This window comes from Rhineura floridana, chromosome 13 (assembly GCF_030035675.1).
Source record: "Rhineura floridana isolate rRhiFlo1 chromosome 13, rRhiFlo1.hap2, whole genome shotgun sequence".
NCBI classification, from domain to species: Eukaryota; Metazoa; Chordata; class Lepidosauria; order Squamata; family Rhineuridae; genus Rhineura; species Rhineura floridana.
In genome coordinates, this window is record NC_084492.1 from 29124036 (window position 1) to 29138471 (window position 14436).

Consider the following 14436-nt stretch of genomic DNA (forward strand, 5'->3'; position numbering starts at 1 on the left):
TCTCAATTGTAAATCTTTCCCAGCCACAAAAGCCATGTGATTTGTCACAAAAGGCTACACATAAACACAAGAGGGTGCGTAGGCAGGGAATCCTTTCAGCTGAATCTCTTGTATCCCGCAAGAGATTCCATTACTGCAAATGCATGCTACCCAAGATATATTATTTGGACAATTTAGATTGTGCTGCATTGCTTCTGAGATGCCAACATCCCATTGAGCTCCAGCATGACCAAGTAACAACCCAAGTTGGGGCAATACAGGGAACGGGCTAGCTTGATTTCTAATTTATATGGTAACCGGGTGTGCGTGTGTCTTGCTTCTATCCTAGTGGTATCCCCACATGTGCATCCTTTTCTCCCATATAAGTAGCTAGCAGCCTTGTACCTGGCATTGGCCGGGAATTCTAAGAAACCCAAAAATCCGTGCAGTTTTGAAATGTTCATTCTGCCATTTTGATTCAAAATGGTGTCCAGTTGTATCCAAACACAGAAGAAAATCTTCTCATTTATGTATTTAAGACATCTCTATACTGCTTAATCGTTCTTATTCACAGGAAATGAAATAGTAAAACACAACCTTAAAATGCCTGGTGGAATGAGAAAGTCTTACTCATGTACCTGAAATTCAACTAGGAAGGTGCCTGTCCAATCTCAGTTGGGAGGGAGTTCCTCATACTTGGGCCCACTGCACTGAATGCATGGCTTCTAGTCATTACGAGGTGTCTAGTCATGATCTCAGTAACCATCATGCAAAATTTGGTTATAAGATATCAAATAAGTGTTCAATATGAGCAAAGTGAACAAAAACAAGTTTCCAAAATGTATAGTTGATTCCCATGGGAGCAGTCAAATGCTTCCCTTAGAACATTGTTACAAGGAGAGCAACATCTGCCTTCTCATTTGTGAATGGTAAGACTGATAGAAATCCCAGAGGTGCTTGGAACCCTTGTAGTGCACAAGCCCTACCTTTGTACATACTAGGGATGGAGGACCAATTCAGTTCAGTTCACGTTTAAATGCATGAACCGAAACACAGCCATCCTTTGAAATTCTCACTTCTCTGAAAATTGCAGTACAGCCCCTCCAGCCAAGTAATGTGTACCAAAATGCATATACTGGTGTGCATATGAATATATTTATTAGTGAACATAACATAACAAAAATGCATTGTAGTAGGGAAAATTGCTTTGCAAAAATGTATGGATTAGGGAAAATTGCATACAACAACATGTATATTTGGAGAAATTTACACTGAAATGCTGATGAATTTTGTTGAGGACTTTTTTTAAAATTGCAAACCAATGTGGAAAAGTGGAGAACTGACCTTCAGATTGGAAGAATGAGAAACTGAAACTGAGATATTTGGCCATCCCATAGTTCATACAACATAGGCATTTGTTGTATTCACATATGTTCATTCATCTTTTTTTTTAAAAAAACCTGTTCCTAATAGTCTGTCACAAAGAAGTTTGTTAAGCTTTGCTTAAACTCTCTTCTGTTCCAGTATTATACCTACTGCTGCCTGCTGGGTTTTATAGCGTGCTCCGTGTTCCTTCGAATGAGCTTTGAACTCAAGCTTATCCTTTTGTCAGGCGCTGTTGTTGGATATTTCATCGTATTTAATACCAACCAGCCTTTGAGCGCCGGCCACAGAAATGTCAACGATTCCACCACAAGGTACGCTATCTTGTAAGCTGATGAAATGCTTACTGTAATTGTAGGCTGCAGTTCTAGGAAGTGACCCTATATACGACATTTTGAAGCTACTTTAGGACCTCTTTCTGCCTCTGTTAAAATTGTAGTAATGGGTATTGGGTGGATAATGATAGTGCTAGTGCCACAGGTGCCTATTAGATTGTGCCTTTGGTATCACTGTGACAAGACCTTCCTATTCCTTACAGAAAAATATATTGAGATCTTAAAGTACTCTGCTGTTTTCATTTAAACATAGGGAACTGCCTTGTACCAGGTCAGACCAGGGGTGACCCTAAATGGGTTCCTTAGTTGCCACCTCCATGTGTCATTGGTGAATTTGGGCCATCTTATTGCTTCCCCCCCCTCCTCTCTCTCTCTTTCTCTCTGTGTGTAAAACATTGAAAATCATTTCAAGGGGTTTTGGTAGGAGGAAGCTACTCCCTTCCCCACTTCTTTTTGTACTTAAGAAAGACAAGCCCACTTTTATTTCAAATCACCTTTCTTTTATGATAGGTATGGGAAAGCCTTTGTCCTCCAGAGGTTTGCTGAACTACAATCCATCATCCCTGGCCATTGACCATGCTTGCTATGGGTGATGGGAGTTGTAGTTCAGCAACATCTGGAGGGCCAAAGGTTCCCCACATGTGTTTTATGCTTTGAAAACTGACACAGGATGCTAGCCCAACCGTAGGTCAGACTTTTTGCCCCATCTAGTCCAATACTGCCTACTCTGACTTGCAGCCACTCTTTCCATCACCTGCTACCTGAGCCTGTTTAACTAGAGATAGCAGATCATTCAACCTGTGATCTTCTGTATGCAAAGCATGTACTTTACAACAGAGATAGGGTCTCTCCCTTTATTCTTTTACCTACTCATCCACCTATGCCATCTTAGAAAGTTGTTAGTTCTTGCTCTGCAGTGCTAGATAGAGATCTCCCAAATCTATCTCTGTCCATCTATCTAAAAGCATTTGAAAAATGGAAATGGACTGCCTTCAAGTCGATCCCGACTTATGGCTACCCTATGAACAGGGTTTTCATGGTAAGCGATATTCAGAGGGGGTTTACCATTGCCTCCTCTGAGGCTAGTCCTCGCCAGCTGGCTAGGGCCTGCTCAGCTTGCCACAGCTGCACAAGCCAGCCCCTTCCTTGTCTGCAACTGCCAGCTGGGGGGCAACTGGGCTCCTTGGGACTATGCAGCTTGCCCCCGGCTGCACAAGTAGCAGGGCACATAACCCCTGAGCCACTCACTGTGGGGGTGATCTTTAGCTGGCCCTTGACATGCAGGAGACACGAGTAGGGATTTGAACTCACAGACTCTGGACTTCCAGCCAGGCTTTCCTCCCCACTGTGCTATACCAGCTACCTAAAAGCATTTACAAACTGCTTAATATTTCAAAAATCTCTAAACTCTGTACAGTCTAAAAACAAACAATATACCATTAAAACAAGAGCAAAAATGCAACCTAAAAACAATAAAGCAGCTATATAAAAGGATATAAAAGGATATAAAAGCTAATAAAACAGAAATCCAGAGGATTCAAACACATAAAATAGGATCCAGTCTTAGGGTCAAGGAAAGCCTAGGCAACTATCTACCTACTCTCTTGTCCACAACCACCACACATACATTTACTCAGGGTTGTATCCAACTAAACTCTACTCCGAGGAGACACAGTGAAATTAATGGACCTAAGTTAGCAATGCCCATTCATTTCAGTGAGTTGTGTCCAGTGCTAGTCCTACTTAGAGTAGACCCACATTATGGTTAAGTTTATGGATATGGCCAACTTAGGTTCATTAATTTCAGTAGGTGTACTCTGAGCAGGACATAGTTGGATACAACCCAATGGGTCTACTCAGAGCACAGCTAACATTGAATGCAACCCTCAGTAAGGTTACCCCCATCCCTTCCATTATATGGAATCACCTTGTCCGATCTCTTTGGCCATTCTTTGGGTTCCACCCCAGATTTGAGAAGTGAGGTGAGCAGTGACCCATACTAAGGTCTCTTCAGTAGTGGCACCCCAGTTATGGAACAATCTCCCCAGGGAGGCTGTCCTGGCTCAGCGTCTGATGTCAGCCTATCAATTCCACATATAATGTTGCTGGGTCAGTGTTAGTGATGCGCATAAAGCAGCCTACCCCAACATTGGGACCCCTGATGTTGGACTCCAGGTCCCATCAGCCCCAGCCAATGTCCAGGAATGATGGGGGTTCGACTCCAGCAACATCTGTGGACACAAAGTTGGGGAAGACTGATCTACAGCTTACAGTGAGTGTATCTGGATGGAGGTTTGTCTGGAAAATCCTTTATAGTCATTGGGCCATTTATAATTATGACTTTGCCATTGTGCAAATGGGTCCTCTATACTGGCACTGTAACTTCATACATCTGTATATTCAAACAGATGGGGCTTCTGTTTGCATGCAGCCAGCTGTGAGCCTGGGGGAGTGGTCTAGATGTCCCCAGGGCATTTGGAGAAAAGGGATGCCAGCCTTATGTTTAGGTCATGAGGGATCGGTTTCATTGTATCTTCCGGAACATTGGTTTAAGGGTGTTTCTTTAGCTTTGCTTTCATCCCTGGCTTCCTAAAATAATTTGTGTTCATGAGCTGGGAACATTCCAAGCCTACCTGCAGTTCTGATCTATTGCCTAGGAGAGTAATATTTATCTGAGCAGCAAACTGAGCCAGGAGCTAATGACAGTGGTGTTCACTTAGTGCAGGTGTGGGGAACCTTTGGCTCTCCAGATGTTGCTGAGCTACACCTTCCATCATCGCTGGCCATTGGTCATGCTTGCTGGAGCTGATGGAAGTTTTAGTCCAGCAACATCTGGAGGACTGAAGATTCCCTACAGCTGATTTAGCCCCACACATGCAAGGTTATTTTCCCCTTGGGGTTAGTTCGCTTGACAATACTTCTAGGTTAATTTCTTTTAATCTATGGATATGTGCCTCTAGCCTTGTGAAAGGTTCCAGTATATGCTCAGGCAAACTTGTGTTTGTAAGACCTAAGTCAGCTGAAACTCTTTACGTTTGGGGAGACGTTTCTGAACATTAAGCATGATTATTTCACATAAAGTTGCCCATTTGCTACCGGGCCAAGTTCAAGGTTCTAGTTTTAGTGTACAAAGCCCTATACAGCTTGGGACCAAGGTACCTGAAAGACCGTCTTATCCCTTATATACCCAGTTGATCACTGCACTGTATAGGTGAGGGCCTCCTGCAGATACCATCTTATCAGGAGGTCCGTTCTGCATAACATAGGAAACGGACCTTTAGTGTGGCGGCGCCTACCCTCCCCTTAAATATTAGACAGGGGCCATCTCTGTTAACTTTTCAGCACCTGTTGAAGACTTTCCGCTTTCAACAAGCCTTTTAAGTTGAGACCTATCCCAGTCTGCATCTATGTTGGAATTGCTTTTTAATATGTTCTTAAACCTTTTAAAAATGTTTTTAATCTTAGATGTTTTGAAAGTTTTTTTTTAAGTAACGTTTTTGAAGATGTTTTGTTTTAATGTGTTTTAAAGTTTGTTTTTATGATGTTTTAATGTTTTTAGTGCTTTTGTTTGCTGCCCTGGGCTCCTGCTGGGAGGAAGGGCGGGATATAAATCCAATAATAATAATAATAATAATAAATGTTCTAAAGGCTCATATTTGTATGTTGTTGGGTTTTTTGTTTACTTGTTCTAGGTTTTTTATGAAAGATCCAAGAATAATGACAAACTTATACCTGGCTCTGTTTTACATAACCCTGGTTTTACTGTCAAAACAGGTATGTATCCTAGCACTGGTCTCATAGATGACCTGCATTTAGAGCACAACATTATGTCCAAACAGGAGTACTCTGGCTTAATGTTGGGAATCAAGCAGGGAGAATCAGCCAGGATTGCTTAATGTTTGACTTAAAGTTCATTACCTTTTTATTGTTGATATTAGTCAAGATACCCACAATTCCTTTCCTTCAATAGTCTTCCCCACATAAAATTTACCACAGGGACACTTTATTACATAGGCTACATTTGAGAGTAACTGCATGCTGTAAATACCTTCAGGTAATCAACACATTCATTGCGTTACTAAAGTAGCTGCTCCTTATCCTTGCGCGTTGACAGTATTTACAACAGCAACACGGAGGATAACTTTTTGTTGATAGCATAGATGTCTTTCATGACTCCTTTGCTTATTTGCAGATAGACTATTACTGTCGGCTGGACTGCCTACAAAAGAATAAATTTAAAAAGGAACACGAGTCGTTTGAAACAATGGAAAATGTGAACCGGCTGTTGCTGGAAAATGTCCTCCCAGCTCATGTTGCTGCCCATTTTATTGGGGACAAATTGAATGAGGTATAGAAGAACAACATTAACATTGTAGCACACTTGTTTGGTTCAATGTGTTCACACATCTACTAACCTTTAAGAAGATGGCACATTGAAAATAGCATGAGGACAGCACATTAGAAACACTTTATACTGGAAAGCAAAATATATCTTATATAGGCAAAATGGAATCATCCACATACAAGAGAAGGTAATCGGGTACCCCAAAGTTTGCAGATGTACTAATCATTAGGGGAGGAAAAACACTATTTGTGGGTGGGATGGGGGTGGTGGGATGAGAGAACTAAAAACAAGTGTTCAGTGGCCATGGAATGCTGTCTTTAGGTAGAAGGGGGAATGAAATGGAATATGCTGGAAGAAGGCATAGATGGCTGCCTGGAACTCTGAACAGGAGCATTTCAAAAGGTCCTGTTTGTATAACCAAGAAGTCCAGGATATCATTAGAGATTTCTAGCTAATGCTCTCACCTAATGTGCCTTATGGACCACACATCTCTGAATGTATATGTGCTTAGTGAGTCAATGTCACTTTAATTGTACAGAGAGGTGGGGAAAGTGATTGGTTGCAAGCTATTATATTGTGAAACTGTTACTGCATTTCCCACAGGATTGGTACCATCAATCCTATGACTGTGTCTGTGTCATGTTTGCCTCAGTACCCGACTTCAAGGTGTTCTACACAGAATGTGATGTCAACAAGGAAGGGCTGGAATGCCTTCGGCTCCTCAATGAAATAATTGCTGATTTTGATGAGGTACTTCTTGTGGCTTGTATTGGCTCCCTTGATGTTGGAATTGGATTTTTTTCCCTACTGAGAAACCAGAAATGAGTATTCTCCTCCCCTGCCACTCAAGCCTTCAGTATAGTGAAGAAAGCTTTCCTTATCCAGATGTTGATAGAGGGGAGAATGATGTTTTGCTTCTAGCTAGGAAGGTCTTTGGAATCTGGTTGACAACATCTAAAAGAGTGATTCCTAGGATCTTCAGCAGAGGGGGGAGGACTGACATTCAGTGATAGAGCACATGCACAAGGTCCCTGCTTAAACTCCTGCCCTCTCCAGTTAGAACAAGGATAAGGAACCTGTGAGCCTCCATTTGCAATCATTCCCAACCAGCATGTAGTGGCCGGGGATGATGGGAGTTGTAATCCAGTAACATCTGGATCAGATAGTTGATGTGAGAGATCTTGGCAAGCCGTTCCCAATCAGTGCACACAACACTGGGCTAGATGGAATCAAATAATATGAGTCCTGGTGGATCTGACCAAAGGTCTGTCTAGCCCAGCATTCTGTTCCCCTTAGTGTCTAATCAGATGCCTCTGGGAAGCTCACAATCTGGACTTGAGGACAATAGCTCTCTCTCTGGTGTTCCCCAGCAACTGATGTTCAGAGGCATGCTGCCTGAGATCCTGGAGGTAGTATGTGGTCCTCCTGACTAGCGGCTTATTCTCCTTTTCCTGACCTGATGTAAAGGAGCTTTCTATATTCCAGGGGGTGAGAAGCATCTTGAGCCAGAAAACTATGGTTTAATTTATATGCTTGAACAGGATGACACACTGCTCTTAATTCTGCAGCAACCTCATTTTGAAATGGTTGCTATCAAATGTTAAAACATGTAAAGTTGAAAAGTGTGTGTGTGTGTGCGTGCCTGCGTGCCTGCATATCAACCAGCATATGCTGAGGAAGTCAGAAACACGTAACAAAATTTTAAAAACACGCATCCTTCATATGTATTTTGTACTTGGTTATCTGTATAAAGTCCAGAAGTGTAGCAGGAGAATCAGGCCTATGTGAGGCCACATTCACACATTTTCCCACTATTACTCAATTTTTAACTGTCATGGCTTCCCCCAAAGAATCCTGGGAAGTGTAGTTTGTAAAGGATGCCGAGAGGTGTTAGAAGTCCTTTATTCTCACAGAGCTACAATTCCCAGAGAGGTTTAACAGTTGGTCCCTCTTCCCAGAGAATTCTGGGAACTGCAGCTCTGTGAGGGGAATAAGAGTCTCCTAACTTCACAAACTACACTTCCCAGGATTCTTTGGGGGAAGCCATGACTATTTAGAATGGAATAATAGTGGAATAAATGTCTGGTGTGAATGTGGCCTGAGTGTCCATAGTCTCTGTCCCTATGCTAGCTTCTTCCACTGGAAAATCCAGCCTGTGGTAATGTTGTAATGTGACAGAGAATCAATAAGGTCTGGATTTTATTTGTTTTCTCCTTTTTTCCCCAAACAGCTTTTGCTAAAACCTAAATTCAGTGGCGTTGAAAAAATTAAAACAATTGGGAGTACATACATGGCAGCCTCAGGGCTCTGTGTTACCCCAGGTCAAGAGAATAATCTGGTAAGTCATCTGTTGAAATATCAGCAACTCATTAGAATTTTAGTGTGAGTTGCATTGCTGGCTACTTTAAGCAGAGATGTGAATGTGCATTTCTGCTGGCTTTACCTGTGGTTCTGGTACTTGTGTTCCTTTAGTGCAGGGGTGGCAAACATCTGGCCATCCAGATGTTGTTGGACTACAACTCCCATTGGCCATGCTGGTTGGGTCTGATGGGAGTTGGTGTCCAACAACATCTGGAGGGTTACAGATTCCCCATCCCTGCTCCAATGACTTAAAAGCAAAGTTTCTCTTAACACCCCTCTCCCCCAATATTGTTTAGGACCAGGAAAGGCAGCATGCTCAAATTGGCATCATGGTGGAATTTGCGATGGCTTTGATGACTAAGCTTGATGGCATCAACAGACACTCATTCAACAACTTCCGTCTCAGAGTAGGTAAGTTAAGTTTCCTCCCCCTCCAAAAAAGCTTGAAAGGGGCAGCTGGATATCTTAGTGACTATATTTCTTCCATGTTCAGATCCAGTGAGTGCCTTTTTATATCAATACAACAGACGAGAACTGGTAATCGTTTAGCAGTTGCTCACCATGCTTGCTGGGGCTGATGGGAGTTGTAGTTAGGTAGCATCCGGAGGGCGAAGGTTCCCCAGCCCTGGCTTGTAGAAAGCGTGGCATAGGAACACAAGAAGCTGTCCTGTTCTGATTCAGATTATTGGTCCATCTAGCTCAGTATTGTCCACACTGACGGACAGCATCTCTCCCGGGTTTCAAGCATCGTATCTCTCCCGGCCTTCCATGGAGATGTCGGGGAATGAAGCTGGGACTTTTTGCATGCAAAGCATGTGCTCTGCCACTGAGCTACAGCCCCTCCCCAAATTTTCTAAGCATAGGCACACTCCCCTCCCCACTGCTGCTCCCCAGCAACTAGAGTCCAATAGCATAATGCAAGCATTTGTGGCCCTCCAAATGTTGCTGGACTCCTGCTCCCATCAGCCTCAGCCAATATGTCCATTGGTCTGAGTACTGACTAGTAAGCTGTCCAGGGTTACAAGCAGGAAGCTTCCCTGGTCCTGCATGGAGATGTCGGGGATTGAACCTGGGCCATCCTCCTTGCAAAGGATGTGCTTGGCCACTCAGCTCTGTGGTCCTTCCCACATTGAGAAACAGTTACTTTATTTTTAGCATCCTCCTCCTGTGCAATAAGCCACAAAAGCACAAAATGAAACTTGCCTCTTTCCTTCCTTTCTTGTTCTTGCAGGCATAAACCATGGGCCTGTGGTAGCCGGTGTAATCGGTGCGCGCAAACCACAGTATGACATCTGGGGAAACACTGTCAATGTTGCCAGCAGAATGGAGAGCACAGGAGAACTTGGGAAGATCCAGGTGAACAAAGAAAGAAGGGGGAATGTTTAGAGCCCGTATGGTATAGTGTTGTACTGGGAGACCAAGGTTTAAATCCCCACTTGCCCATGAAGCTCACTGAGTGGCCATGGACCACTCGCTGTCTCTCAGCCTAACCTACCTCACAGGGTTGTTGCGAGGATAAAATCGGGAGGGGGAGAACCTGTTTGTGTGCCACCTTGAGCTCCATGGAGGAAAGCTGGGATAGAAATGTAATAATAAATACATAAAATTAGTGTCTGGAAGGAAACCTGTACAATGATGATATGGAAGGATGGTTGTGCACTTCTCCCCTTCACCCTACCCCTCTTTAAGGTGGTCTTAGGAGGCACCATCCTGGGGTCATCATCTGAAGTGCAGTTGGAATTCAACAGGTGAAGGGCCTTCTCTCTTGTGATTCTTGTTTGTTGAACTCACTCGTCACTTTCTTTTAGGAGATGGGTTAAAGCTGTTTTGTAATGAGGAGCCTTGTGGTACCAGAAGTGAGCAGTTTGTTTTTTTCAATTTTATTTACTTGATTTCTCTTCTGTCTTTTGGTCAAGAAGGATCCGCAAAGTGACTTGCACAAAATAATAAATTATACTTCTGAGGGGTTCCAGCATACGTTATTTATTGCTCTACGATAGCTATCCATCTGATTTATTTAAAACGGGTGGAACACCTGAGCCTCTCCATCACGCCCCTTCCCCAGGCCATGCCCCCCTGGAGCACCTTGTGCCTGGCTGGAATGTGACCTTGAACTGTGGTAGGAACATGGGACACAAGAAGCTGCCTTATGCTGGATCAGACTAGTGGTCCATCTGACTGGTAGTGGCTCTCCAGAGTTTCAGGCAAGGAATATTCCCAGCCCTACCTGAAGATGCCAGGGATCGAACCAATGGTCCGATTCAGTGCAAGGCAGCTTCCTATGTTCCCATGCCCCCCCCCCAATGAGGCATACACATTACCTCCCCATGTCCCCCTTCCAGACCATTAGGGTGTTGTAACTGTTTCCATTACCTTTTAGCTCATCTTGCTACTGCAGCTGCTGGCAATTAAGGGGCCCGTTGCCTGGCTGCACACTCCTTTACTCCATTCTTCCCAGGAGCAACTGCAGATCTTTTACTGTTCGGTGGGAGAGAGAGCTGTGCAGCCGAGCAGTTAGACTGGCTGCTGGAAAAAAAAGTTGTATAGTTCCTTGCCATTGCTATTGTGGTTTCCTTGCTTCTTTTGATGGGTTTCGTAGTTGGTTTTATTTTGTTTGTGCTTTTTTAAAAAAATTATTTTGTAAGCTGTTAACAGGAGCTTTGGCTAAGGACCTGGGTCTGAAACAGATAAATAAGACTCCCTGTGAATTTTGAATGGACCCTTGACTCTTGTGTTCCATGCACAGGTTACAGAGGAGACCTGCAAAATACTGGAGATCCTGGGATATGCTTGTGAATGCCGAGGACTTATCAATGTCAAGGGAAAGGGTGAATTGGTGACCTACTTTGTGTGCACGGATACAGCCAAATCCCAAGCGCTTTGAGTTGCATCAAGAAGCTGCTGAGAAGTTTGGTCAAAATGTACAGTATGTCTTGAGGGGCTTTTTGTTTTTAAAACAACTTCCCTTCTGTGAAGCCTGAAAACTCTGCCTCCTTATGTAAAGGAGCTTATTCCGAAATGCATATGGACTACTTGCATCTCAAAAGAGAAATGGTACTACTTGCATCTCAAAGAGAGAGGAACTTGGAAAGCTCTTTGCAGCCATGCCTGTCTCTGTTTCTGAAAGAGTCTGCAGATATCCATGCTGTGAATTATTCTCTCCTTTCCCTGCCATGGGAACACAGGACACGGAATTCCATGCTTGCATGTCTTTTGTGGATTCATAATTGAACTAACTGCCTCGTTCAAATGGCCCGCTGCCTCATCCTTTGTCAGATCTGGTTAACAGTATTGCACTTGTGCTATAGAAGACTTGACAGTATGAATACAGCACTGCCTTGAGTGTGGGGCAGTGTACAGGATAAGACAGCAGGACTGAAGTTCTTCTGCCTGAGAATTTTTTAACTGGAGATGCCAGGGATTGACTCTGGGACTGTTTGCACGCAAAGCTTGTGCGTGGCTGTAACCCCCTCCTCAAACTTTGTGCCACACCTCTGCCCTAGAACCTATTTTCAGTACCAAGAAATGTTGCACTGCCAGTATTCTCTACAACCAGAACCCAGCCCATAAAAACATTATTTCCTTGCTGGTAGTTCTGAACTGCTGCTCAACCTCATGATGATACATCACACCCATCTTTTTTTCTTCTTTTTTTACAACTGCTTATGCCATCCCTGTTGGAGCAGACAGCGATGCAAGGAGCTTGTCCAATTAAGAAGCATGCTTGTTTTTCTGGAGTTTGGAACCAGGCTGTGAGAGCAAACATCTGTGGCTTTGGTTCTAAAATGTGCTTCCACTGTGGGTGGAAACGTGGGTGGCTTTCCTTGTACCCCTTTTGTTCATGCTGTAATATGTTTGTCCTTCCTGAGGTGCCACTTTAGTGCTTTTTAATTTCAGCACCCGGTAGATGACCCTAACATTTTGTGTATGTGTGTGTGTAAAAATGCAGATGATTACTTGGGGGCAACTCTTATTTGGTCACCTTCCATGCCTGTTCTGGGCACAAGATTTGGGTGATACATGGTTGTAAAATGTATCGTGACAGTGGCGCAGAGAAGCCATCATGCACAGATATCTTCCAGTATCTTCCCCAACTCTCCTTATCTAAAAGATATAGGTTCTAGGGGTGGAGATCTCGCTCATTCTTGCTACTTTAAAGCACCATGTAGTGGATGCTGCTGCATCAGAAACCGACTGACAGCTACAATGCAAGTTTTGTATGGTAAGTGAAGCCCTCCCTCCCAAACTATTGCATTGCTGCATTTCATCACTGATATGCAACCTGTTTTGTGTTGTCCTTACAATAAAAATGAACAAGGAGGACATGACCAAGTATAATGTCTGGCCTGAGCCAGACTTGAATTTGGTGCGTTTGTACCTTTTGCGGTAGCAATTTTATTTTGATCATCTACTTGTATTCCTCCTATTTCAAACATGGGTATCCCATGGGATTTTGCTCCAGTCCCATTGGAAAATTTGAAAAACAAAATACCCTATTTGCAAATTGTTTATATTCAGTAGTCTTTATCTCTTTTTAGTTTCAGTGGCATTTTGCATAAACTGAATACCATATAGGGTATACCCAAAACTGACTACGTGCATACCAACCTATGTAATTTACTAGGCAATGGAGAAACATGATGCATTTCAGAACTTAGTTTGGAAACACTTTCTCACAGCAGCGTGTGGGTACCAGCCATCATAGAAGATCTGTATAAGACAGGATTTTTGGGAGTAGGCAGGCCCACATTCCCTATACACAGAGAAAAGAGTCTCTGGCAAAGCTGGTTTCTCAACAAAATACATTTCTTTGTAGGTAGATTTAGTCTGCTTAAATGATATAGGATTAGATCCAAAGTTATAGAAAGTCCACTTTTCACTAGTGCAAGAAATGTGAAACTAAATCTAAAGCTGGAGATTTCCTTGTGCAACTTCTTGCAGAATCATAAGAACTGCTCTAGAACCCGTTACACGTTTGCAGAACAGTTTTAGTACCTATTTTCCTGTTCAAGTTTTTTTTGATCCAATCCACCATATCTGCAATTAGTGCTCACAGGGGGCTAATCTTGAAACTTTATCCTATGAAAATTACTTCTGGTTGACAGGCTTGTCATAAGAGAACCAGAAACAAACCATTAAGTCTTACATGTAGGAATAAAGCTGTAGTTGTTTACAATGTGAACAACGGAAGAAACAATTGCTTATGTGCCCCATGTAAAAAGCTTAGCAGCACAATCCTATGCATGTTTACTCAGAAGTAAGTCCTGTTGGGGCATACTCTCAGGCAAATGTGCATAGGACTGCAGTCTGACTTTATCTGGAGCACAAGTGAATTGCGTTGACTTGGGCATAACCTAGGAAAGCAAAATAATTGCTTTGCATTGAAGTGTTTTATAAAGTGAAATGTGAATATCATGAAACATTTTGAAACTGTATGTGTTTTCCCATGTGATTAAGTTTCCGCTGGATGTGTTTGCATAAGGTTCTGCAGAATGCCTTTTAGGAGGTAACAAAATGCAAACCTAATGGATTTGCTCCAGTTTACAAGCCACTTTCTCTGGAGTAATTTAACTGAAATATAGCTGAAGTTTATGGAAACAATCTCAAGACTTCTTCCAAATTTGAGGACTGTGACTTACCTTTTTTAAAAAAGTTTTCAGAGTGGAGTGTGACTAACTGCAAAGTATTCCAATATTCTTTGCCCTGGATGCTCCCCTGTTGTGTTCATTATAATTACTGTGTAATTAACTAATGCGGAGTTGAAGTGCCTATGTTTCATGACAGGAACAAAACTCTTCTGGTAAAGTCCTACTGTGGTTTTAGGACTTTTGGAAAGTCTTAGCTGACTAGAATAGGTCTCACTGGACAGTAGCAAGATAGGGTAGTCCTAGATAGTTTAAAAAGGAAACTTATCTGTCTTTTGTTTTAGCAACAAGTTAATGTGAATTGTAATATATTGCTTTCAATTCTTATTTTATTGTGCATTTGTTACATGTTTGGTTTTTAAAATAAAATAGAATGCTTTTGTTCAAA

General features: G+C 42.7%; 1 protein-coding gene across 4 annotated transcripts in view; it reads left to right on the forward strand.

The window, feature by feature from the left end:
- Positions 1-14436, forward strand: part of ADCY7 (adenylate cyclase 7) — a 115567-nt gene extending 101131 nt beyond the window's left edge. For all 4 annotated transcript variants that reach the window (XM_061594579.1, XM_061594580.1, XM_061594581.1 and 1 more), the window contains 8 exons: positions 1504-1676; positions 5390-5471; positions 5890-6045; positions 6646-6792; positions 8273-8380; positions 8700-8814; positions 9635-9759; positions 11150-14436. In XM_061594579.1, the coding sequence (XP_061450563.1) occupies positions 1504-1676; positions 5390-5471; positions 5890-6045; positions 6646-6792; positions 8273-8380; positions 8700-8814; positions 9635-9759; positions 11150-11287 (1044 nt within the window). In that variant the 3' untranslated portion in view covers positions 11288-14436. The remainder of the gene's footprint in view (positions 1-1503; positions 1677-5389; positions 5472-5889; positions 6046-6645; positions 6793-8272; positions 8381-8699; positions 8815-9634; positions 9760-11149) is intronic.